The sequence below is a fragment of the Ictalurus punctatus genome, chromosome 15 (genome assembly GCF_001660625.3).
Source record: "Ictalurus punctatus breed USDA103 chromosome 15, Coco_2.0, whole genome shotgun sequence".
Lineage (NCBI taxonomy): Eukaryota > Metazoa > Chordata > Actinopteri > Siluriformes > Ictaluridae > Ictalurus > Ictalurus punctatus.
In genome coordinates, this window is record NC_030430.2 from 5,003,023 (window position 1) to 5,028,626 (window position 25,604).

General features: G+C 41.5%; 2 protein-coding genes and 2 long non-coding RNA genes across 9 annotated transcripts in view; 2 read left to right on the forward strand and 2 right to left on the reverse strand.

Annotated features, from left to right (window-relative positions):
* On the reverse strand, positions 1-6,359 carry LOC108275865 (zinc finger and BTB domain-containing protein 39). 4 transcript variants are annotated; one of them, XM_017486921.3, is made up of 3 exons: positions 6,138-6,359; positions 2,938-4,474; positions 1-2,016 (listed from the first exon to the last, which is right to left on the reverse strand). In XM_017486921.3, the coding sequence occupies exons 2-3, from the start codon at positions 4,441-4,443 to the stop codon at positions 1,120-1,122; spliced, it is 2,403 nt and encodes an 800-aa protein (XP_017342410.1). In that variant the 5' UTR covers positions 4,444-4,474; positions 6,138-6,359; the 3' UTR covers positions 1-1,119. The 4 variants fall into 4 exon arrangements, with proteins under 4 accessions (XP_017342410.1, XP_017342408.1, XP_017342412.1 ...); XM_017486919.3 differs by having other exon boundaries at positions 6,134-6,359; XM_017486923.3 differs by lacking the exon at positions 6,138-6,359 and adding an exon at positions 5,805-6,116.
* LOC108275870 (uncharacterized) lies at positions 5,447-13,220 on the forward strand. The gene is made up of 3 exons (XR_001814771.2): positions 5,447-5,578; positions 7,070-7,210; positions 13,135-13,220. It is a non-coding gene; the product is annotated as an uncharacterized LOC108275870 (long non-coding RNA).
* Positions 7,557-25,604, reverse strand: part of agap2 (ArfGAP with GTPase domain, ankyrin repeat and PH domain 2) — a 22,076-nt gene continuing 4,028 nt past the window's right edge. The window contains exons 1-18 of one of the 3 annotated variants that reach the window (XM_053686496.1): positions 22,741-24,925; positions 20,190-20,248; positions 19,801-19,888; positions 18,887-18,972; positions 18,639-18,780; positions 18,404-18,538; positions 17,985-18,106; positions 16,785-16,928; positions 16,438-16,521; positions 14,441-14,545; positions 13,353-13,530; positions 13,158-13,265; positions 12,836-12,973; positions 12,036-12,184; positions 11,851-11,941; positions 11,305-11,527; positions 10,346-10,604; positions 7,557-8,243 (exon numbers count right to left, since the gene is read on the reverse strand). In XM_053686496.1, coding sequence (XP_053542471.1) covers positions 8,037-8,243; positions 10,346-10,604; positions 11,305-11,527; positions 11,851-11,941; positions 12,036-12,184; positions 12,836-12,973; positions 13,158-13,265; positions 13,353-13,530; positions 14,441-14,545; positions 16,438-16,521; positions 16,785-16,928; positions 17,985-18,106; positions 18,404-18,538; positions 18,639-18,780; positions 18,887-18,972; positions 19,801-19,888; positions 20,190-20,248; positions 22,741-23,818 — 3,396 coding nt within the window. In that variant the 5' untranslated portion in view covers positions 23,819-24,925 and the 3' untranslated portion in view covers positions 7,557-8,036. Of the gene's footprint in view, positions 8,244-10,345; positions 10,605-11,304; positions 11,528-11,850; positions 11,942-12,035; positions 12,185-12,835; positions 12,977-13,157; positions 13,266-13,352; positions 13,531-14,440; positions 14,546-16,437; positions 16,522-16,784; positions 16,929-17,984; positions 18,107-18,403; positions 18,539-18,638; positions 18,781-18,886; positions 18,973-19,800; positions 19,889-20,189; positions 20,249-22,740; positions 24,926-25,604 lie in introns of those variants that run through there. The other 2 variants (XM_017486917.3, XM_053686495.1) reach the window with 2 other exon arrangements.
* LOC108275869 (uncharacterized) overlaps positions 16,476-25,604 on the forward strand; it is a 13,095-nt gene continuing 3,966 nt past the window's right edge. The window contains exons 1-3 of the long non-coding RNA XR_001814769.3: positions 16,476-16,612; positions 20,985-21,151; positions 23,606-23,743. This is a non-coding gene — a long non-coding RNA (uncharacterized LOC108275869). The remainder of the gene's footprint in view (positions 16,613-20,984; positions 21,152-23,605; positions 23,744-25,604) is intronic.

A 25,604-nucleotide genomic window follows, 5' to 3' on the forward strand; every position in this document is an offset into this window, starting at 1 on the left:
TATGTCTGCCAGCTCAGTTTTATTCAGAACACATACGAAACAAATACAGTCAAGAACAAAGTAATATGCTTCTATTTATAATGAAAACACTCCTTACAAAATATAATGTATCAACATAAAAAGCTATAAATAAATAAATAGTTATAGATCTTAAATTGTATGATAAGATACTGCTTTCACATTAAAAAAATATTACACATTGTGGAATTAGCCCACTTAAAGAGGCCATGGGTACCATTTTTTACACTTCTCAAAAGAGATATTACGGCTGAACTCACTGTTGGTCCTGACACTGGAATTGCTGACTACACCAGTCACCAGTGTGTGACATTAGAAATGACATTAAAAATGCTACTTTTTTCCTGCTGCTTTCAGCATACACAAACTTTAAATTTACCAAAGTGTCAATTTATCTTGGCTATTTCAATCCAATTATCAGTAAAATACGATATAATAAAAGGTGAACACTTGGGAAGCTTATAAAAAAGGACTACAGACTGCACAGGACTATACAGACTGCACTATGATTTGATGGACTGCTTTATGTTCACCCTTGCTCGATACCGTCTTAATACAGAACACATGATTAATAAATGAGCACTTTGTGCTGAATTTAAACACACCATACAAAAAGAGTGAATATACTGAATGAAATAAAGTGTAAAAAATAAATAACCAAGTAAAACACAACTCTATAAAAATTACCCTCTATATGAGGGCATTAAAGCAGAGCACAGGCTTGTATCCTGCTTCATTTGTCTGCTTACTGAATCTTCCATTTTTTTCTACAATGCCCGTTTACACTACCATATGTACTGGTGATACAATATGCTGTTGTAACACTCTAGAATATATACATTCAGCTTATATTAATTACAGAATGAGTAGAAGGAAGAACATCAAGAGGTAATCCTAAACTAAAAATCAAACCTCACATCCACGCGAACAGTCCGGTCAGTGTGCCCTCAGAATACAGAAATGCTGCCACCAAGTGGCAATTCAATAACAGTACCTACTTCAATCTCCAGTCTCTATCACATCAAACATTTAATAGCTTCTACTTCTACTTAGTCCTCAACAATGGTTACAGATAAGTACTGAGGCACATGATTCGAAATTTCAGGTGTCCAGATTAGGGACCGGCTCTTTGGAGTGGTCGTTGTACATGAAAGTCTCCTCTATGCTGAAGTCAGGAGGTAGGTGGTCCTTGTGGAGTTCCATGTGGGACGAGACCATCTTCAGCGTTGAGAAGTACAGGCCACACACAGTGCAGCGGTACATCAGGGCGCCGGCGTGCGTCTTCAAGTGGCAGATCATGGTGGAGCGGCCACGGAAAAAGCGCAGGCACACCTTGCACTGGTATGGCTTCTCTCCTGTGTGGATGCGAAGGTGGTAGGTGAACTCGCCGGAGTGTGCGAAACGCTTTCCGCAATACCTGCAGCGGTACCACTTCTGTTTCAGAACTGCACCCATTTGAGGGCAACCAGAAGAGCTGCCATTCTGTAAAAGTCCAGCAGGGAACGGCATACCAGCTTGAATCATTTTGTCTGGTATAAATGTGCCCAGGTTAAAGCCCAGGCCACTGAGCTTGCCCATGCTCCCTGGCTCCAGGGGAGAGGAAGAAGAGGAAGAAAATTCCAGTGGCTGGTCTGCCTTGCGCTTGGCCGGCCATGTTTGGGGCTCACTTGGATGTGTGCTCAGGTGGTAATGGAAAGCTGCATCTGAAGGGAAGGTCTGTGGGCAAAGGAAGCACTGAAATTCACCCTGACCTTCTGTACTCTCCTGACTGCCTTCATCCTCTTTGGCTGCTCCACCTTGTTCAGCATGCATGGCTAAGTGTGTGTCAAGTAGAGGCCGCTCCAGAAAGGGACAAGCACACTGTGGGCAGGAGTGGATGGCAAGGAGGTGTGTTAGCGTGTGCCACAGAAGAGCACATTGCGTGGGTTGGGTTGACTGGCACACACCACAACGCAACGTCCGCAAACATACATGACCCTGCACATGCTCCCTGACCGCCTGAAAGGAAGATCATATATAGTTAAGAGGTGGGGAAGGGCTTTATTTATCTTTATTATATAAACAGAAAAATCTCAACATGGATTACAATATAAATCTAGAACGTATTCGTTTGTTTAGAAAAATTCCAGGGTTTCCACAAATAATAGGAAACCACTTCCCATGAAATGTTCATATATCAGTCTGTCCAGGATTTTGCCAACCCAGAAATGAACACAAAATTTAGAAACTCTGCAATTTTCACAGAAGCTTGCGATCTGTCAAAATTACTGCGGATTTTTGCAGAGATGCCTCATGTGAGGCATTCAGCCAAAGCCGCCTTCGATTCACGTGTGTCGAACATGGGTACAGCTAAAAAGGTCTCATTTACCAGCAAACATCACTGCGAAAGAGCATGCAAATTGTGCAATTGCAATTTTACCAATTCAAGTCATTTTCTGGAAAAAAGCACAAAAAGCTCCGTAAATTGCATCACACATTTTGAAAAAATCCACAAAAAAATCAAAAAATTTTGGCCGCAACGATTACAAAAAAACTCAGCGGTACGGACTGATATATATGTGACACGTCACCAGATGTGTTTAATATTAGATTCAACAGTACAATCCTTAACTACTGATTACTGACTGTATAACACACACACACAAAAGATTTAAGTTTTCATGTTTTCTAAAGTATACAAACATACAGTATAATTTTTAATTGGTTCAAAAAGCCCTAACTAAAGAATATTAATGAAGTTCATAAAATCTAAACCCATAAAATCTAGTCAGAATTTCAACTTCTCACATACAATAAATATAAAAAAAGAATAATGGGAAAGATAAATTACAGCTGGTTAGAGTTCATGAGCATTATAGGAACTCAAACATTTTTGCTAATCATTTAACCACCTATAGACAACAAAATGAAAGCACAGACCTTTAAATCCTTGGGAATGGATTTAGCGCACGCAGCACAGTGCAGTTCCCCTCCAGGCCCCTGAGTGGCATTGTTAAACTGCTCGGGCATTTGAGGGATGCATCGGGCCACTGACTGGCGCCTGTGCCGGATCAGTTCAGCCTCAGTGCAGAACTGCAACTCACATATCTCGCAAGAAAACAACAGGATGCCAACGTGTGTGAGGGCATGAGCGATGCTGGACCCACGATCTGGGAAAGAAGTGCCGCACACCCGGCAGCTGCCAGTCTCAGACAGGTGCGTCTCTGCATGAGAGCGTAAGACACTATTATCCGCTTGTAACAACATTCCACAAGTTTTACAGGGCTGTGATGACGGTGCCAACTGGCCCTGATTCACCAAGACACCACTTCTGCCATTCTCTATGCACATCAGGTCTTCGTCGTCTTCCTCTTCTTCAATGTAATTTTCTTCATCGTCGCTCAGTTCTATTACATCACCCTCCAGCGCTCTCCATTGCTCTCCATCCTCTGGAGGCCCATCATGGAGGCTCCTTTTTTCTGCATCGTCTTCTTCCCCGAACAAAATGGCATCTTTGACTGCCCCAACCCCAAGTCCAACACCTCCTTCAACCACTCTAAGCTGCAGACTATCCAGTGGGTCACCAGAGGATGATGATGGTGCGCAGGATTCCCCTCCAGCCTGTGCTGATGAGTCAGGAATGGAACATGCTTCAGGAAGTGCTGATTTGTTACCATTAATGATGACGTGTTCCTCTGAGCTGTGGTTCCCATCCACTTTCTCTTCTTCCTGTTCAGTTTTAAGCTGCAAATTGAGAGCTGGGAGGATATCAGAAGCCTGAGAGTGATGGTTATCCAATGAGTTCTGTTTGTTGCTTGCCAGCTGGTTATAGCTCAGATGTAGCTGAAAGCCATCCTCTGCTTTAGGTGAGTGGGAGAGTGAGAGGGGGGGGACATGAGCGCGGTTTACCCTGTTTCCTCGGCTTAGAGGGAGGGGAGAAGGTGCGACCGGAGTGGGAGCAGCAGGAGATGACAGAGAAGAGCAGGATGCCACGGATGAAGAGCACATGGAGGCAGCCATGGTGATAGCAGGGGTCATGTCCGTTTCCACATCTCCATCTGAGCTCTTCATATCTGGGAAGGTGGCATGGCAAGCCCGCACCAACTCCCTGACACCCAGTCGTTCTGCCAACTCGTACAGCACACCGACATCTATCAGATCAGTGAGGATCTCACCCGTGTAAATGAAAGTCAACACTTTCTCAAAGTTGGTTGCAGAGATGAAGTCCAAAGAGAATGTGGGAGGAGTGCCACTCTGGCCATATGGGGCCCTAGATAGCAAGCTGCTGAAATGAGAACTTGCACATGCAAGCACTGCACGATGGGCAGGGAAGGATCGACCTCCAACCTGCAGAACCACGTCACAGAGGAGTCGTGACAGGCGGCAGCGGTTAAGCTCGGATAGAAGCAGGGCCGCATGGCCTGACCTCTGCAGCCGGATCCGCATGCCTGCCAGTATGGCGTTGAGCTCAGTTTAACTGCAACACAACCAAAAATAACTTACATGAGCTTAAACTTTGCTTCTTGGTTAAACAATCCTAATGTTCATATCTTATAATCAGTTTAACTGAAACAGAAACTGTTATCTTAAGCTTCCCAAGCTTCCGAAGACAAAGCTTCCCAAACTGGTTCCTTTTTACATTTTAGTGATCTCCCTGCTTGAACTCAAAAAAAGGCTGTTTAAAATGCTGGTCAGTTGAATCAGGTATGTTGGGAGCAGGAACAAATTCTAAAATATCAACCCCGGCTGTGCTGAAATTGGTCCACTGCACAAATAACTTGTCAATGGCGGCCCATTTTCAAATAGCTACCGGCTCCCAGAACGCAGACCAAGCTCGTAGACCATCTTCGCAAGTCAGTGAGTTATTTTCCCGCATCCTTATGACTTGAATTAACTGGTGTGTTATTTTCTTAAAGTACAAGGTGGCACTGTGGTACAGCGAGTAGCTTTCCCACCTCACACCCCCAGAGACCCTGTTTTGATCCCAAACTCTGCATGTGTGGAATTTCTCTACATGTTCTCCAGTTTCATCCCACCTCCCAAAAACGTGTCAGGTACTTAGGTGTGCATGGTGCCCTATTATGGATTGGCGTCCCATTCAGTGTGTCCATGTGTCATTCCCTGTAAGCTGGGCATTCCCGGGATATTCTCCGCATCCACTGCAACCTTGACCAGGATAAACTGTTTACTAAATGTGAAGGAATGAATGAATTTGTCTACGATGTAGCATTGGTAGCTCTAATTCAGAAGTTTTCTTTCTACCAGCTTTTGATCTATGCAGATGATCTACTATCCTGACTCAGCTCAGACTAAGCTGAATTTTTCAGCAGGGTTAGACTACAACTATGACAAAAATGGCCAAAAGGTGTATATGAGAACTTTTTAACTGAGGAACCCATCCATTTCTGAATTAGCTAGTCTTGGTAGCCACCTGTAACAGCCAATAAGACGTGACCGGTGCACGAGCATCTCTTGTCACTGATCTGAAATCCTCGCGCGACGAGAAAAATCTAGAAACAACTGACACAACAGTCAAACACCGATTACCATTAAAGTACAAGTTAATATACTTTTTTTAAAGGTAGGTTTCTCGAAGAAAGTAATTACAACGAAACGTTAAACGCTCGCTAGAAACCAAACAATGCATACCGCGCTAACGGTTTTATGTTTAAAATAAAACAAAAAGAAAAAAGAAAAGAAAAGCACAACAGTTCGCTATTTCGTAAAGGTAATATAGCTTGCTAGCTAGCGACTGAGTCTACCGTACAGCAAGTTAGCTAGCTAGCAAACAAAGGAGAATGTTTTACCTGTAGCTATACTATTTCAAGTATATTACAAAACACAAGATATCACAGAAAGACTATTTTGAATATGAAAGGGAGAAAAAAACCCCGAACAAACTATCCAAGTCACGTCAGCTAATTAGAAACCTGGCCTTAACGTTAGCACTGTATAAGCTAGCTATAGGGTGCACTGGTTGCTATACAGCAGTTTAGCAACCGCAAAGCTAAGCTGCTAGCTAGGAAGCTAGCTTAGCATTGAAATTAAAGTGTTGTAGACCTGTGCTGAGCAGTGTTAGCTAATGATACCCAGCTTACTACTGTTTGTAAATACAGAATACAAATCTTCTGTTTACCCACAGAGCGTCGGTAGTTTGTTTTCAGTGGAGAGTATTCCAGTTTTTATTGTTTATCAGCTCAGGCTCCTTTCTTCCCCAACCATGATGGCTAGCTGGCTAATACACACCGAGCCAAAGCCCTTACCGGCTACCCATCTGGAATGAGCAGCCAGATGTGAGAGCATGGTTTACATTCCTGATGAAAATTGCAAGCATTCTTGAAAGTGCATTGGACTGCATTTAGCTAACCCAACCAAGTAGCAAGGTTCACAACAGATACCAATATACTAAAAAAATAAATAAATAAACAAACAAACAAATAAATAAATAAATAGGTATGGTTCAATGTAATGAGATACACATATGGGACAAGTAAGCACTTCCCTTCAGTGGTTCTTTAAAAAAAAAAAAACAACCAAGTGCATCCTTCAACCTGGCTATGATGAATGGTACTGTGAAAAATTAAGAAAACTTAGCAGAATAGACCATAAACTAGGACTGTAAACAGCAAAAGTATAGGCCTACCATCAAACAGTGTCTACCAGTGCTACCTGTAGACTCGAATAATGATAATAATAATGATAATAATAATCATTATAATCATTATAATAATAATAAAACCCATACACCTGCATGATATCATGTCATAATCTTTTAGTCTTAAGAAACTTAAGAAAAGGCAGGAAAGCAAAGTTGCTTTAAAAAGAAAAGTCTCACCTTCAAACTTGATGAGGATGTGGAAAATCTACCTTTAATCTACTCTGCATCCAAAGTATGATCAGTCTCTGGCACAGATACTGTAAGAGGAGGCCAATTAAATGCTGTCATATGGCAATAATCATTCATTCATTCATTCATTCATTCATCTTCAGTAACTACATTTTCCTGGTCAGGGTCAAAGTGGAACCAGAGCAGACACACATTTAAATAATCATTCACATCTTGTTTTGGGAGGTAGGAGAAAATCAGGAAAACCTGGAAGAAACCCACACAGACACTAGGAGAATATGTGAAACTCCACACAGACAGTAATCCGAGCTCTGGATCAAACCCTCGAGTTGCGAGTCGGCCACGCTCCCTGCTGTGCAACCACTGGTAATAATGTTGTCAAACCTACAAATTTCCAATAATTAATAAAATTCCTTTGCATACTGGATAGAACATAAAGGTTCAGAGACAAATTCGCTGATAAAAATTGATGAGTTTTAAGCACAAACATACCAGTTTTGCACAGGATGTAGAGTAGTAGGGAAGTTTGGCTAGGTTGTTGTGCACCTACATAATTACTCATCCAGAGATGTTTCTGATGACGTGTTAATAGTGTACATATGACAGTATACAAGCCCACACATTGCCTTTGCATGAAAAAGTCCCTTTACCTTGGTTAAACTCAAACAAACACAAAAAAATGACCTGATTGAAAAAAAAAGTTAACAAAAAGTTTAAAGATTTAAGTTTATTAATTCTAGTACTTAGAAACGTTGCACAATGACAAGTACTATTCTTTTCCCATACAAACACAGTGGCCTCATTTATGTTGCTTATTATGAGGAACAGTTTCATGAGTCATACAGTAATGTTGAATACATCTCCACAGATTGCTTGGAGAAGCTCTCTAGGCTACATTTGTCTTTGTAATAGATATATAATTAGCATGTATAATATTGCTTTTGAGTCGTTGAAACAGTATCAGTATTTGATTTCAAGCTGGCTTGAAATTGTAATTTATTTGATTTCATACACTGACAAGTACGTTTTTTGCCTTCTCTGAGGAATCTAAATGGACGTATATGAATGAGGACAGAGCAGAACATCCATAGAGAGAGAGACATACATAGCTTCTTAACAAAATGAAATAAAAACTGTTCTTTTTTTTCCCTAGAAAGGAAGAATCTTTGTCTGTCCATGAAGTCTTTAAAAGTTATGTGACCCTTCTCCTGGAATTGTTCCGTCCAAGACTTGTGATGCTACTTTTGCGTGAGAGAATGGGAGTGGGCGCAGTGGGTGAGGTTTCGTTGGGGCAGCCATGTTGGCGAAGGATATCTACACACTCTTGGCTCCCAGCTTGTTGTGCCAGCGTTAAAGCTGTTTGGCCTTGAGGATTCTTTGCTTTCACATCACTTCCATACTACACAGAGAAACAGACAAAAAAAAAACAGTTAAACAGTTAAAAAGCCATCATTCAAAAAGCCACCTGAGATACACCAACCATGTATAATGCTATAAGACTTTTCAGTCTCAAGGAACCAATAATATATGAATGTATAAATGTTCTTTGCTTAAAAAAAATAGGTGTCATGAGTAGCAGGCTTAAATGAAAGTATTTGTATAGGTTTGGTATTGCTTTTTATTTTGATTTGATATTTAATTATACCACAGTGCAGCTGAATTCTCGAATCTGATTGGTCAGAAGTTACTGATAAATCTTCCATAACAGCAACATAACAGCTGCATGGTAAATCACAGGTTTACATTAATGTTGTATGAGTTGTATGGCAGACGCTTCACATCATTTTTATTTTTTAGATCTGTGTAATGGTTGAAAATGGATGTTTATTTAGCAGTTTTCGAAGACGTCCAGTGTCAGCAGTTTGTAACAGTCAGAGGTACGGCTGTGCAACATGGGGAAAGTCTTTAGGCCAGATGGATTTCTTGGTAGCATGCTGCATGTTTTGTGTCAAAGAAACGAAAAAGCAAACCAAAAAAAAGGCAACATGTTGCATTTCAGAGACATCAAAGAAGAGAGATTGGTGAGGTAATAACTGTTTATACAGTTGCAATTCAAATTAATCAACCCCCATTGCAAAGCTTAAAATGTACAGACTTTCAGCTGTTTGCAATGAACATATAAAACAAAGCAATAGAAATAGTTCAACACAACGAATGCTTCAAGTGGTTTCCGCAAATTCAACTGAAAATGCAACTTGTAATGACTTCTCCAGTTTCAAAATTATTCAACCCCTTCATGGCAGGCATCTTTAGTACTTAGTAGAGCACCCTTTTGCTGTTATGACCTGCTGCAAACGAGATGCCAGACACCAGCTTCCTGAGGAATCTTAACCCATTCCTCATGAGCAGTGGCCTCCAGTTCAGTAATATTCTTGGGTTTGCGTGCTGTAAATCAGGTGACTGTGATGGCCCTGTAGAATCTTCCAGGAATTCTTCTGCAACCATGCCTTGGTGGAATTTGAGGTATGCTTGGGTTTTCAGTGCCAGAGGATGCAAAGCAACCCCAGAGCATCACAGGGCCACCACCATGCTCGACTTTGGACAGAGTGTTCTTTCTTCAATTTTCTTCCTCCAGACATACCACTGATCCATTGTGGTGGAAAGTTCTTTTGTTTCATCACTGCACAGAACAGAATCCCAAAACTTCTGTGGCTTTTTTATATGATTTTGAGCGACTTTTCTTGTGCGTTTGGGTCAGTAGTGGTGTACGTCTTGGAGTTCAGGCATGGAAACCTGCGTTTAGTATGCCCCTTACTGTATTCACTGAAACCTCAGTGCCTGTTGCCACCAAGTCTTTCTGCAGGTCTTTTTCAGTCACTCGAAGGTTTTTCACACCCTGCCTTCTCAAAAATCTGCTTGCAGCCGTTGATTGGTTCCTTTTTCTGCCCTGTCCAGGTATTTCTTATGTTTTCTACCCCTAGCCAATTCAGGTATTTCATGTGTTCCAGCTGAAACACACATGGTGCAACTAATGAAGCCCATGCATATGTATGCAGTTGTGAGAGATTCTATTCAGGGGGTTGAATCATTTTGAAACAGAAGAAGTCATTATAAGTTGTTTTTTCAGTTGAATTTGGGGAACCACCTGAAGCATTCGTTGTGTTGAACTATTTCAATTGCTTTTGTTTGATTTGTTCATTGCAAACAGCTGAAATTCTGTACATTTTGACGATAAATCTGATTTGCAATGGGGATTGAATAGTTTTGATTGCAGCTGTAGCTGTTAACTATAAATGGATACGAAGTAGATGTTTTATTCTTGAATAAATAAACAATTGTGATTGTTCTCAAATTGCTGTGGTATTGAGGAATAAAACACTTAAGGATGTGCTATTATAAGAAAGTAATTAACTTTGGGGTGCTAAAAGTAAATTTATGTTGGGCCCATCACAACAATACTTAATTGATTATTTTTCCTATAACAACACGCCGCTTTTGACTCTTTATCAGCAGCTATTATTTTTTATTATCAGTATATGCATACTGTCTGTCAACCCTTACCCAGACTAGGAGCTGAGTCATGACCACATCTCCAAACTGGCAGGCTGCGTGTAAGGGGCTCTGAGACTGCAGTGGAACATTGAGCTGCTCCTTGGTGCTGTGGGCCAAGAGCAGCAGGAGCCTGGGAAGATCTTTGTTGGTGACGGCACTGAGGAGCTGTGATGATGTCACCTCACCTGGGCTCTCCTCCTGAGTTGGCAAGGGTGCCACAAACACCTTCTGCTCATATTTAGCCCGGATCCAAGACTCCCTCTGCTCTCTGGGTTGCATGCCAGAAAAAAAGGCACAGGGAAAGGTTTTTATTCTGGGAAGAACTTCTGCAAGTGTTTGAACAGGCTCTTCAGAACAGTAGGTGGCAGTGAGGCTTTTTGTGTACTACTTAACTAAATCTACTCTACTCTCTGTGTGTGTGTATATATATATATATATATATATATATATATATATATATATATATATATATATATATATATATATATATGTGTGTGTGTGTGTGTGTGTGTATATATATATATATATATATATATATATATATATATATACACACACACACACACACACACACACATATATATATATATATATATATATATATATATATTCCTCCTCCAAATAGCCTGTGTTATGGTTGGTGACTGAAAGGTGGGTTTGTTTTAGCTTTCACTTTTTACTCACGAGTAGGCTTTTGATATGAGAAAGCATAGTTTTACTTAAAAAGCACATGTGACATGAGCTTGGCATGGATTCTTTGGACACATAATTGTTGAAAATTATTTCCACTTTGTACTGTAAACTGCGATTCCCACAAGACCAACATTAACCTAATTAGGGTGTAATTACAGGTTTAGGTTCCCTGGGGCTCTAAAAAGTTTTTGAACAGTGGCAGTGGAATCATTTGCCTTTAATTACTATAACTTTAACTGTTAAAAAAAAAAAAGACCCCAAGAGGTCCTGCTCACCTTGTCGCCTCAGGCGTTGGCTTTTGGCGCCCTTGTGTACATTTTTCCCAAATGCTGTTGGCCATGGGGTTGCCTATTGCCATTAGCACCTTGGTGAGCTCACTTGGCCAGTCATCCAGGTCCAACGAACGGACTCGGGACAAGTGTGTCCCGAGGTTCCTGTGAATTCCTGAGCACTCGATACAAATCAGTGCTCCCAAATTTAGACTTGCCCAGGTGGGATCTGGTGGGATAAGGAGACGTGAATTATCTCTAATGTATACTAGACACACACTATCTCTCTGAACACAATGGTTGGTCTATTCACATTATATTTAAATTGAATATATTTATGGCATTTTGGCACACGCCCTTATCCAAAGAGGCTTACATTTATTTCATTTATACAACTGAGCAATTGAGTGTTAAGGGCCTTGCCCAAGGGCCCAACAGTGGTAGCTTGGCAGTGCTGGGGCTTGAACTCCTGACCTTCTGATCAGTAACCCAGAGCCTTAACCACTGAGCCTAAATTCACATGATTTGGTGATACAGTAACAAACAACTCACGTGGTGCATCACAGTCCACACACAGATCATTTCCTTTGGCATTGCGAATGGCTTGTAGTGCCACAGCTTCACTCTGGCTGCTTCTCCGAGTCTGGACCACACACATACAGACGCACTAGTCAGATCAGTACTTTAAGTCAACTGAAGAAACCGATGATGTGCTTTATAAATCATGGTCAACCAACCTTATTTCTACTTTCACACAGCTGCAGAGAAGCTAGGATTTGACTCTCAATGGCTTGCACCCAGGCATCCCTTTCCTCCTGATTCTGGGTGTCAAAGTGCCAGCTCTGTCCTGTGCTTGATATGATGATAAAGTCTGCGTTCTCCTCCTCTGCAAGGAGCAAGCAATATTTATTTACCAGAGAGGAAGTAATCGATGGAAGACACTCAGTGAACCCCTCGCACGAATATATTATTTTCTCATTATAGTGACATGAGCCAGAGAGAGGAAGGGAAAGAAGGACAGAGACAGAGTGAAAGATGACTGTAGTGGTGCAATCCATTTGCAGTAATCTAATGATGTGTCGTCATGACTGAGGGATGAAAAACATCAACACACAGTGCAGAGCAACAGTCAGTCACAACCGTACACCTCATCCGTACCCCTCATCCACACTGCCTCTTATTACCTGTTCTGTTAATGTTTCTCAAGCTACCAAAGCTTTTCAATTTCCACATTTTGCGCTTGGCTTGCAGTGCAAGAAATTAGCCCAGGGCAGCAGAGGACAAAGGAAGCGCGAAGAGGAATAGAAAAGGAAAGAAGCAAGAGAAGACATAAGTCATACGAAATAGTTGAACTGTGTTAAATCTTCACAGACACAATGAATAAGAGTCGAAGAGAGCATAGGACAAGCAGGGAAATTCATCAGGTTTCATCTAATGGAATCCTTTCAGAATGAATTATCATTAGCTTGTTCTTATAATCTATTAATCATATTTGGAAAGGTTATTAAGTGTTCTGTGTGCTTCTGGTGGTGCTTACCATCAGCCTGGATGGCTGCAGCATCTCCTTTGACATTCATACTTTTCTTCCTCTTGGTCTTCTTCCTGTCGCTCATGGGGGACGATGGAGTGAGGTCTTTTAACAGAGAAGGGCTTGTAAGCCCCTCAATGCTTGATTCTGCTGGGTGGAGGCAGAAGGTTAAACATCTAGAAACCAAGCAGCTGTCGCATATTATGGACTTCAAAGAGTCAATTCATATTAGATTCATGGAGTTTCTACACACTGAAAAGTTCACTCAGAAATAGCTGTATCAGCTTATTCATATGCTGTTTTTGCAGTCCTTCAGACCCTGTTTACGTACCCATGCATACTGCCTTATTGGACACAGAGGAAGGACAGCGTTTGATTTTTTGTTCATCTTGAGATGGCACTACAGAACTAGCAGCCTCATCAACAGTCAGAAGAATTGCTGGAAAACAAGACAAAAGTCACACTCTAGGTAAAAATTTTGGTTTGAGATGATATCTAAAGAAACAGAACATCTAATATTACTCACATGAGGTTCCCCCTTCAGATACTGGTTTGTCTTTTGCAAGGCCATTGACCCCAGGGGCAGGAGTAGAGGCAGGTGCAGGGCCAGTTGGGGGCACTGCCCTGTGCAAACGCTTTCCTGGTACTTTCACAGTTACGCGCAGCAGGTCCATCTCCTTACCATGGGTGTTCTGCCTATATTCCTGCAAATGGCCACACACTCCAGTTGCTCAATGCGATTAACATATTAAGATATGTATTCTTGATTTGTTTTACCTAGACAAGTTTGGCCTAGACAATGTTAGTATTAACTATAAGACAAAATAATGTGTGCTACTAATGTAAATGGCCTTTTAACCTTAGTCGTTCTACAAAATGCTTTAAACTGTGTCTCATTCACTCGTTCCCACACACACAAATGGCAGCAAGGTGCTAGCCTGCCATTGTGAGCAACCTGGGGTTCAGTGTCTTGCCAAGGACACTTCGGCATGTGGAGTCATGTGGGCCGGGAATTGAACCACCAACCCTACGATTAATAGACAACCCGCTCTACCAACGTGAGCCACAGCCGTCACTGTGTGATTAATAATAATGTGTGACTAATGAAAGCGATCTAGCTCAAATTATGAAATGGATTTTGATTGTATTTCTTGAAGCAAAATATTAATACAGGGTGTTTGGAACTAAAAGACTAATTCTGAATTTGAAACTTCTATCACATTATTGTTACTCCATGATGTGATGACAGCTGAGAAGGCCTGGCACACAGTCAGCATTCCAGTTCACCCCAGAGGTGTTCAGGTCAGGGCATGGTGCAGGCCACTCAAGTTCTTCTACACCAACCTGGCATACCATGTCTTTATGGACCTTGATTTGTGCATAGGGGCATTGCCATGCTGGAACAGGTTTGGGCCCCTTACATCTAGTAAAGGGAACTCTTAAAGTTACAGCATACAAAGACTTTCTAAACAGTTGAGTGCGTTCAGCTTTGTGGCACATACTTCCACATACTTGGCCATATATTATATCTGTATCTATATATATAATGCTTTCCATATGCTTTTCTACTCCTTGTTCTTCTTCTGTCCATCAGTAGAAGACAGTGGTTCTCACATTGATGTTTGAATGATACGTCAGAATGCCATTGTTGGTGAGTGTGACAAGCTTCTTCTTCCACTCCTTGTTCAGAGAGCGTTCACTGCGTTTCCATAATGTGCCCTGCCAGACGAAACACACATTTCACCATTATGATGATGCTTATTCAGTCAATATATGTAATTGAACAAAAGACAAAACAATTAGTTACCACTTGAATGAAATACAGAGCTGACAAAAATTGTTAAAAAAAAGAAAAAGAAATTGTGTGTGAACCTACATGGCCACAAAATTGTAAAATTTATAAATAAAAGTCTTTATATCAATCAATATTTGTATATATATGTATATATACAATATCTCACAAAAGTGAGTACACCCCTCACATTTTTGTAAATATTTGATTATATCTTTTCATGTGACAACACTGAAGAAATGACACTTTGCTACAATGTAAAGTAGTGAGTGTACAGCTTGTGTAACAGTGTAAATTTGCTGTCCCCACAAAATAACTCAACACACAGCCATTAATGTCTAAACCACTGACAACAAAAGTGAGTACACCCCTAAGTAAAAATGTCCAAATTGGGCCCAATTAGCTATTTTCCCTCCCCGGTGTCATGTGACTTGTCAGTGTTACAAGGTCTCAGGTGTGAATGGGGAGCAGGTGTGTTAAATTTGGTGTCATCGCTCTCACACTCCCTCATACTGGTCACTGGAAGTTCAACATGGCACCTCATGGCAAAGAACTCTCTGAGGATCTGAAAAAAAGAATTGTCGCTCTACATAAAGATGGCCTAGGCTATAAGAAGATTGCCAAGACCCTGACACTGAGCTGCAGCACGGTGGCCAAGACCATACAGCGGTTTAACAGGACAGGTTCCACTCAGAACAGGCCTCGCCATGGTCGACCAAAGAAGTTGAGTGCACGCACTCAGCGTCATATCCAGAGGTTGTCTTTGGGGAATAGACGTATGAGTGCTGCCAGTATTGCTACAGAGGTTGAAGGCGTGGGGGGTCAGCCTGTCAGTGCTCAGACCATACGCCGCACACTGCATCAAATTGGTCTGCATGGCTGTCGTCCCAGAAAGAAGCCTCTTCTAAAGATGATGCACAAGAAAGCCCGCAAACAGTTTGCTGAAGACAAGCAGACTAAGGACACGGATTACTGGAACCATGTCCTGTGGTCTGATGAGACCAAGATAAACTTATTTAGTTCAGATGGTGTCAAGCGTGTGTGGCGGCGACCAGGTGAGGAGTACAAAGACAAGTGTGTCTTGCCTACAGTCAAGCATGGTGGTGGGAGTGTCATGGTCTGGGGCTGCATGAGTGCTGCTGGCACTGGGGAGCGATAGTTCATTGAGGGAACCATGAATGCCAACATGTACTGTGACATACTGAAGCAGAGCATGATCAGTATGCAGTATTCCAGCATGATAATGACCCCAAACACACCTCCAAGACGACCACTGCCTTGCTAAAGAAGCTGAGGGTGAAGGTGATGGACTGGCCAAGCATGTCTCCGGACCTAAACCCTATTGAGCATCTGTGGGGCATCCTCAAACGGAAGGTGGAGGAGCACAAGGTCTCTAACATTCACCAGCTCCGTGATGTCGTCATGGAGGAGTGGAAGAGGACTCCAGTGGCAACCTGTCAGGCTCTGGTGAACTCCATGCCCAAGAGGGTTAAGGCAGTGCTGGAAAATAATGGTGGCCACACAAAATATTGACACTTTGGGCCCAATTGGACATTTTCACTTAGGGGTGTACTCACTTTTGTTGCCAGCGGTTTAGACATTAATGGCTGTGTGTTGAGTTATTTTGAGGGGACAGCAAATTTACACTGTTACACAAGCTGTACACTCTCTACTTTACATTGTAGCAAAGGGTCATTTCTTCAGTGTTGTCACATGAAAAGTTATAATCAAATATTTACAAAAATGTGAGGGGTGTACTCACTTTTGTGAGATACTGTATATATATACCTTTGCCTCATTTTTAAATAATGTTTCCTACCTGTCTGATGATAACTGTTTTGGTGCCTCCTACATCAGCTCTGCTGTCCGGAGTTTTCCTCTCACTATCGCTCCCACGACGGTTCTGCAATGGCAGGCATGTGAGATAAAGCATTGACGAGGCACAGTAGTTACAGATAGACAGAGACAATATATGGGATGAGGTGACAGATGAGGTGAGTGATAGAGTGGTTCTTCGCTGTCATGCTCAAGTTATTAAACTTGTGATAGCTCTCCTAATATCTCTTCTTTTGCATATTAGGAATTACTTTCTCTCTCCAGCAATCCCTCTTCTATACTGGGTTGAAAGTATTGGTTTTTTTAGGCTATTGAAACTGAGGAACTAACCGTGAACAAGGAGGTCCGGCGGCGTGGTAAATTTCGCTGAGAGCCTCCCTCTCCTCCTGCCACTCCACGTATGTCTCTGTGACTTATCACAGGGGTGGAGGGCAAAGAGGAGGAATAATCACTAGTCTGACCCCCATTACTGGCCTGAGAGAGGGGGAGGACAGAGAGAGAGAGAGAGAGAGAGAGACAGAACAGATAGAGGGATGTTAAATGGAACAGATACAGAATGAGGGAATTGAGCAGACAAACACAGAGACAATGGGGCCATTCAAATTTCTGCCATTGTGAGAAAATCTCCCATTTTGATTTCTTTTTTATTTAGAAACTTGTCTACTAAAAACTTATATGCATTTGTGATAATTAATGATTTTTACAGTAGAAATGAATGGAAGACATGGATGAATGGATTTTGAATGGGGATGTTTGTCTTCACAGCACATTTAATTGTGTCCAGTTTACGGAAGCATTCAACAAATGAAAGATATTCTGCCACGACTAAGGGTGGAATTCAAAGTTGGTGAATTCTAAGTCCAAAATTTAAGTCATTATTCATACAGAGAATGTTCCTTGTATCCAGAGTCCACATACTACGGTAGTTATGCTAATGTTCTGTGTAGCCCATTCAGAATATTAAAATTATCTTAGTGTAGTTCACAACTTTTTTGCCTGAATTTTCTGAAGTAGAAATGTCGGAAACAGTTTTTAAATAATGTCCAGACCACAGCATTTAAATACAAGCACTTGCCTTTAAGCCTGAACTAAATACTGTTCCTCACTCAGGCAGATATTGCAAAAGAATATAAGCTTAAAATAGGTCCAAAGTCAGACTTGCACTTAACTGAGGCACTCCTCTGTTGTGGACAAGCCCTGCCCACATCTCCAAATACTGAACAGCTGCCTGAATAACATCTGTCTGTTATTACTCTATCTGAGGCCTGAATACATGTGCGCACTTTTAATATTAACACCTCACCATGCATGCATAACCCAAATCTGAATACAGCCCTAAAAGATCAGGGCATTGATAAGCCATTCTCCATGTGCAGGACAGACATTGCTGCTTTGCTAAACACTGTGATAAATTCGACCCAATTTATTCAGTCCAAATTACTCTATACCCCCCACATCAAAAACAATGTGACCGTGACAGACATGAAATACATGTGTGCAAACAATGTCTAACAGTTGTATGATATATACCTGTCCCAATAATGGAGCAGACACAGGCGTGGAGGCTCCAGAGTGACTGGGGGAGTTGGGTAGGGACTTGCAGGATGCTAGAAGGCTGGCTTGCTTCTTACCTGCTACTATCTTCTGGCACACTGTGTGGTGAATGGTTTGATTAGAGAATCAAAAATAGCACTATGATTTGGAAGTAATGCGCATCTAAAAGGACCACAGAACGATTAAATATCAGCTCAGCCCACTCATGGGATTGCTTTATAAGCCTGATAAATGGATGCCCATTGGATTCATATCAACAGAGATCTTTCAAACAGGCCATCAATTTGAATTATTTTAGTAATAGTAATTGTGTGTGTCTTCCAAAATCCTGAAGGTGACATTTAATTGACACTAGCCCCCAGTATTTTATTTCACTATCATGAGGAGATCCTAACCTTCAGTGAAGACTCGGTCCACGTTCAGTCCATAGGTGGCACAGGTCTCATAATAGGTACAGCGTCGGACATCTGAACAAAGCTGTTGTACCCGCTTATCCTCAATAACACGAACGTTAGTGCTGCTAATCTTATCTGGATGGAAAAGCACATTGACACGTTGACAGTAACTACCTCAGAGCTTCTTCTTGTTCATATTACAACTTTCATAAGGTAAGGTTTTGAAATCCTGTACCTTGTGTGCCCACTACTATGAGCGGGATGTCTGCAGTGTTGCGGTGGGCTCCCAGTTCACTGAAGTTCTTATACACATCTTGGAAGCTGGCTTCGTTTTCCAGGCTAAACACCATGATAACTGCATCTACCCAGTTGCTAAACTATAATTCAATATTTGAAAATTACACCGGAAGATTTATGAGTGCATGATCTAGAGAGCACATAAAATGATTATTTGGAGACAGGGAAAGAAAAAAGATTGAAAACCTGTGCAGTGGGAAGGCTGGATTCCTCTCGAATCAGTAACAAGTGACTCTGACCATCAACCAACACCTCTTTTTTATATCTCCCACCTGAAAGGGGGAACAAAAGAAACTGAAAAATAGGCTAGATTGTAGTCTTGTGGATGCCCTTCTCCACCAACAGGGTGTGAGTGCCGATTCTGAAATCTAGAATTGACCAACATCCTGAATTGATGTGCACTTTTCTGTGCCAATAGTAATTTTGTTTCAGTACCTCAATACTGCTGTTTTGGATCCAAGAACTGGTGATGTTGTGGGTTTGGGAATGGCATAATTTTGTTACCAAGAAATAATTTAAGCAACTCCAATGCTAACAAAGCTTACATATACGTTGTAACTATTTTTTTAAGTCCCTACTGGCTAAAACACTGGGCCTTAGGTGGAAATGCACCCTGGATGGGATGCGACACCTTCACACTTAGGGGCAATTTAAAGTAGCCACCTACCACCAGTTTTTTGAACCAGGGATCCTGGAGCTGTAACGCAGCAAGACTACCCTCTATACCAAAGTTTCGGCCTTGTATCTATCATTTTACATGTATTTTGTGATATATTTGCGCTGTTTATGAATGTATTATTGAATGTCCACCTAATGGGTAGAAAAGGGGTATTAGCATGTTGCTACATGTTCTTTAGAGACAATTTTAGAGATTTAAAAAACAAATAAACAAACTCTAACTCTTTAAATAGTGAAACAATAAACACTGTAAGTCTATAGTCTTCTTATGTCATTACTGGATAATAAACCAATAGTGCAGAGAACTGTTGGGTACAAACCAATAAAACAAATCTAACCTAACCCTAACTAACCATAACTGCCTTCATGTAGTGTCTGTTTATGTAATCGGTATGTTGGGAGGCCAATCAGTACGTTCTTACCTTCATGTGACTCAAGGGGAAGATAACTTCCTGTGATAAACCTGTTTACCAGGGCAGATTTTCCACTTCGCACGCTACCCAGCACCCCCTACATGAAGATAAACGTACATCAACTAAGAGTGTTCATTTGTAACAAAGACAACTAAAATATCATAAAATATCATAACTAAAGTATCAGAGGCATGAAGCAAAAATTTTTTCTTGCTTTATAAAAATTGACCTATCCTTTAGTTTCTTTATAAGATTCTTTAAAAAAAAAAAAAAAAAAAAAAAAGTCTTTAGGATAGTCTAAACTGGCTCATAATTATTTTAGCACAAGAATGTTATAACCAAAAAGAATCACAAGAATTAGCACCGGTGTTACAGTGAAGATTAGAGAGTCATCTTACCAGTCTCAGCTCTGGTATGGAACGATTTAAGGTCCATTCCTGACTGTTAGCAAAGGAAGCTGCAGACAAAATGAAAGACATAGACACATACTGAAGCATACTGAAAACAATAAGTGGCATACTTAAGATTATGCTCAAAGTTAGAAATGGCAGGATGTCTGAGTGTGCTGAAACCACAATGCAGCATAATTTAAACAACTGTACTTAAGACCAACATGTTGCCTCTCTTGACAAAAGTCAGTTTAAAAAGAAAGTGAAATTTCACCTTAATTACAGCATAATGCTATTATCCTATACTACATGTGAAAATGTGTAAAAGAAAGCTAGTGAATAATGGAAGAACAAATCGCATGATTGCATTCCATTAGAATCCACAGTTTTCTCTAAACATAATGTTGTCCTCTGTTTCAAATGTCTTACGGTTTCAAGAATGGTAAAATTCAGCTCCTGAAATCTGAAATTCAGCATAGATTTCAGTCTAGATGTAATGTGAGATGGTGAGAGGTGAGATTTTTCTCCATAATTCTTATAACTGCAAATATATATATAAAAAAAAATGAGTAACAGCTTTCAGCCTACAGATACACTCACTCTCTCTCTCTCTCTCTCTCTCTCTCTCTCTCTCTCTCTGTCTCTCTCTCTCTCTCTCTCTCTGTCTCTCTCTCTCCCTCTCTCTCTCTCTCTCTCTCTCTCTGTCTCTCTCTCTCTCCCTCCCTCTCTCTCTCTCTCTCTCTCTCTCTCTCTCTCTCTCTCTCTCTCTCTCTCTCTCTCTTTCTCTCTCTGTCTGTCTGTGAGGACTGGCCCCAGCTGTTTCACTGTCACCAGTGACTGATGGAGAATTCTGCTGTCTTCCTTGTGATCATCTCATCCATGACTGCCCAGCTGTGGCTTGCTTTGGACGTGTAAAGGCGGCAACTGAGATGCTTTGCTCATAGCATGATAATTTGTGACTTACACAGCAAGTGAGTTGATACACCTTTACGCCTTTATGTACTGTCTGGTCTCTACTCATGGGCAAAAGGTTGAGATAAAGAAAGGTTACCAAACCCACTATCCACCACTTCCTCTGTGAAACACCAGTCCTTTACATAAAGAGAATGTCCTCGAAACACCCACCCACTCAAATTCATCCTCGTTCTATGAGGGCATTATGAGACAGGGCCAGACAGTAAGACCCTTATGCAGATACCAAGCCCTCTATATACAGCCGCGTATCCGGAGTGCCTGGATGGACAAGAATCCTCAATGTGTCACATTCTAAAGCCTGCATTTTTTATTTCCTCTCTTTTTTGGACGCTTTTCAAAAGACTCCCTCGCCACACACACACACACACACACACACCCATACATCCCCGCTCTTTCTCATTCATTGGGCTGGGGACTCTTTCAGTGGCATCATGCAGCCATACAACAGGCAGCTCCATCTGCCTGTTGCCATGACAACCCCACCTCCAGCTGCTCTGTCAGCTTGCCCGGAGGACGCATACGTAAATATTTTTGGGCGCGCATGCGTTGAGTTTACACACAGACACACATTTACACACACATATCAGTGCACACAGTTCATGGACCACACACACACACATGCTCAACACAGACCCATCTTTACTCACACATTACTGAGCCTTATTAATGTATAATGTAGCCGTATTTATATATTTCATCTCATGTGAAAACAATTGCATCAGAAAAGTTTCTAAAAGGTCTACTTGCTATCCACAAATTATGTGCATAATCGTTTTTAATAGGCATATTTTTCATATCCCGATTTTAACAGTGTAGCTAAAGGCATCTACTAAATATAAATCACACTTCTCAAGATCAAAATTTACAAGCTTCATTTCAACGTTTATTTAATAATAATAATAATAATAATAATAATAATAATAATAATAATAATAAATAAAGGACTGGTTAATAAAGAAGCAAAGATAAATCAGAGAGTAACAAATGATTGGGCTGGACATGGTATGACACTGGAGATCGCAGTATGAATAGAGTAGAATCCGCCACAAAACATATTTGGGATGAGAACAGGCAGTAGGTGGAATATAAAAGATGGGATTAGGACTTGTTAGTCTGTAATTGCACAGGCTTTTGCATATGTATTATCAAATTCATTTGCCATTCCAGTTGTTCTGAATCAGGCACTAGGACAGTGGGGAAGGAGATAATGTAGAAAAGACTCCTGGTTTTAATACAATAAAAAAGTAACATTTAAATTTCTTAAATGAGAGCAGTTTCCTATTTCACAAGTTCAAAGCTGGAGGACTGTTATTGTTTCCTAAATTGTACCATATACAGTTTTTTAATATAGCAAGTTATGATGTATTTTATATGGTTTGTTGGAGTCCTGCCCATACCCAGCAATTATCTTTGTAACAAATATATGGAAAAGCCAAATTGGCCTGTGGAAATAAGGAAAGCCGAAGTGTCCTTTCATTGGATGTGTGCCACAAGCATACATGATGCTGTGTTTTTGCATGCACATAGTTTGAAAGATTTGCTATAGTTGAAATCATGAATGGATGTGGAGGTGGTGCTTTCCTACCTTCATCCTCACTGGATTCTCTCTGTGAGGAGCTAGGAACTTGGGGTACCATACCAGCGCTGGATGGGACTTGAGTGCTCTTGGTAAAAATGCCACTAATAAATCTGAGCATTTTGCGGTCACGAGTCGAGGTCCCTTGCAACTGACCTGTCCTGATGTCTGATGTCATTTGACCACCTTTTCCTTTCAGAAGGTCCTCGGACAGGCAGTTCAGGTCACTGTTGTCCAGGGTACGACTCTTCCCTTTGCGCTGGGGCTTGGAGACCACAGTGCCAGGAGCTGGAAGAGATGTAGACCCTGACTTCAGTCTCTCTGCTCTTGGGCTTTGGGTCCGCATGGATATCACAGCTTCTGTAGACATTTTAACCCTAGTGCCTCCTTTCTGATCTTCCTGATTGGGTTTGGCCTCACACACAGCCCAGGAGGCTCTAAATGTGCTGGGAGCAGGGCTGGCAGGGGACTGGATCCTGGTCCTGCTGTCCTTACGATCCAGGCTCTTAGAGGAAGCATGGATGCTGTCTCTGGCCTCCCGTAGTTCACGACTACCGAGGGCACCACTGTGTGTCTTTAGAAGGGAAACAGGCCGCTTGTTAATACGTCCTACACCATCACTTGTGGCGGGGGGTTGGGTTGGTTCTGCTACATCCTGGGATATAGATGTTTGAGATGCTCCTGTGGCTTCTCTTGCCCCACCGTTTTCTGCAGTGGATGAGGTTATTGATTTTTTCCTGTCACTGGGTTGTGCACCATCTGTAAAAAGTGCTTTATGGTCCCTGGGGCTTGGAAGTATTTCCTGTTCTGTTTTGAGCTGGGTACCTTTCTTTGCTTCTGGTTCAGTGACATCCTCTTGTTTCTGTTGTTTCAGATCCCTGTTGCTTGCGTCTGCATTCGGGGATAGTTGTTTTCCTCCAGCCTGAGTTGTGGCCCCCTCCACACTTTGCTTGGCCTTTTCCATCCCATGATCCTCAGTAGTCTCCACCTTCACCAAGGTTAGGGAAATGAGGTAGGTGGTTTTATGCTGTGATACACCAGTTTGCTCCATGAGGTCCAAGTTGGGTAGACACATAGACGCAGACATAGATTAAACTGATCTGTGGTGATCAGATATTCTGTTTTGATCCCAACTAATAAAAAGACTGAAAGACATTTTGATGAGTATTAGAGTGGGAGAGAAGATTGTTTGAATCGTGGATTCTTCCTGTGGACTGGACCAAATTGCTACCTGTGTCCTTTGTGCTCGTTAGCTTAACTGTTAGTCTTCCACATGTCTTAAAACCTCAGAATCTTCATTCCCTGTGTTTGGGATTGCTCTTCAGTTTTAAGACATTTAAGCACACTGGAACACTGCAACCACAACCTTCATAACCTTCCGGCAGATAACACATCTAGTGTGAAGGGCAGGAAAATTACTTAATTTGAATTAATCTTGTTTTTGCCTGTAGATTAAGGCATGTTGTTTTCAGCCATACACCACAGTGTGGATGTTGCTAGACAGACAGGAGAGATAAAGAGAGGTGAAGCAAGCAAGAAGACTACCTGACACATGGATCAGAGAGAGAAGCTTAGGGTAAATCCAGAGAGAACAATTCCAGCCTCTCCACAGAGAGTCTATCCATTACGCTTCCTGTGAGCCGAGATTTCCGCCATGCGCTTCAGGCAGCATGGATATTAATACAGCCGACTTCTGTGTCAAGTACCTGGTGCACAAAATGAGCGTGCATCCTTGGGGTCCTTGTGCCAGAAAAAACTTCACTGTAGGTGCAAGTCTTAGATCAGTCATCTGCCTCGAGCACAGGAATTTCTCAAATCCCTGTGCTAGATGCTTTTCCTAGTGCCCATACTCCACAGATCAGAGCTGGAAAACCTCTATCTCCATCGCTCTCCTCTCCCTCTGCCTGCCTGCCCTTGTCAACAGCCAGACAGCGCATAGCCTCTGCTTTCCACAGAAATTACCCCCTCCCCATCTTTCTCTCTCTTCCTTCTTCTCTCCATTCTCTCTCTCTCTCTTTCTCTCTCTCTCTCTCTCTCTCTCGCTATCACTGGAAAAAGGGATAGGCGATGATGTGCTCTGGGAAGAGGCGGGCACAGCACCTCAAGGAACGAAAGCCAATGAAATGTTGGTGAAGCAAAGGGGAGGAGCCACAGAAAAACTAATCAGCAAATGAGAAAAATAAAATCTAAGAGCAGCTAATCAGCTAAGACAGCAAAATCAGTAGAATATATACTCCTTGTTGTGTGTGTGTGTATATATATATATAAATATATAAATATATAACAACAGCAGCACTGTGCTTCTAATGAATCAGTGAGTGTGGTTTGCAAGCTGTGGTATCCACCCACCAGCCCCCTCTCAGATGCTGAGGCAGCCTGTTACCAAGGTATTCTGGAGCATAAACTCCTCCTCCTTACACCAGCTCTGTCTAGTCTCTCTATTTAATCTCTAGCATCAGCCCTATCTGATCTCTTCACTCATTTCTTTTTTACACCTTCTGCATGTATTAGGTACTTAGTAAGGTATTTTTGGGGCTGCCATTGAACGACCACTTGGTGGTTTATTTAGGGCTAATCATTGCTGCTTCAATTCATCAGCATTTTCAGTTACTAAAGTATCGATTCAACACTCAAGAGAAAATGCAATGGATTACAGTGGGTCCTTTCTGGCATCTTTGCACCTGACCCTCTGCATTATTAATGCACTGTGCGGGCAAAAAAAAAAAAAAAAAGGGAGAATTTTGGAGTTTTTTTTTTTTACTGAATTGTTGTGGAGAGATATCGTGTGTGCAGAATGGATATTGGCAGAAGTGAAAACGTATTCTTATTAGACAGTCACGCATACATATAGGATGTATATGAAAACGTTCGTT

Excerpts from the sequence above, each read along its gene's own strand:
- LOC108275865 (XM_017486921.3), bottom strand. The coding sequence starts at position 4,443 with ATGCGGATCCGGCTGCAGAGGTCAGGCCATGCGGCCCTGCTTCTATCC. Across the intron at positions 2,017-2,937 it reads CCATTCCCAAGGATTTAAAG|GCGGTCAGGGAGCATGTGCA; the intron begins GTCTGTGCTTTC and ends TCTTCCTTTCAG.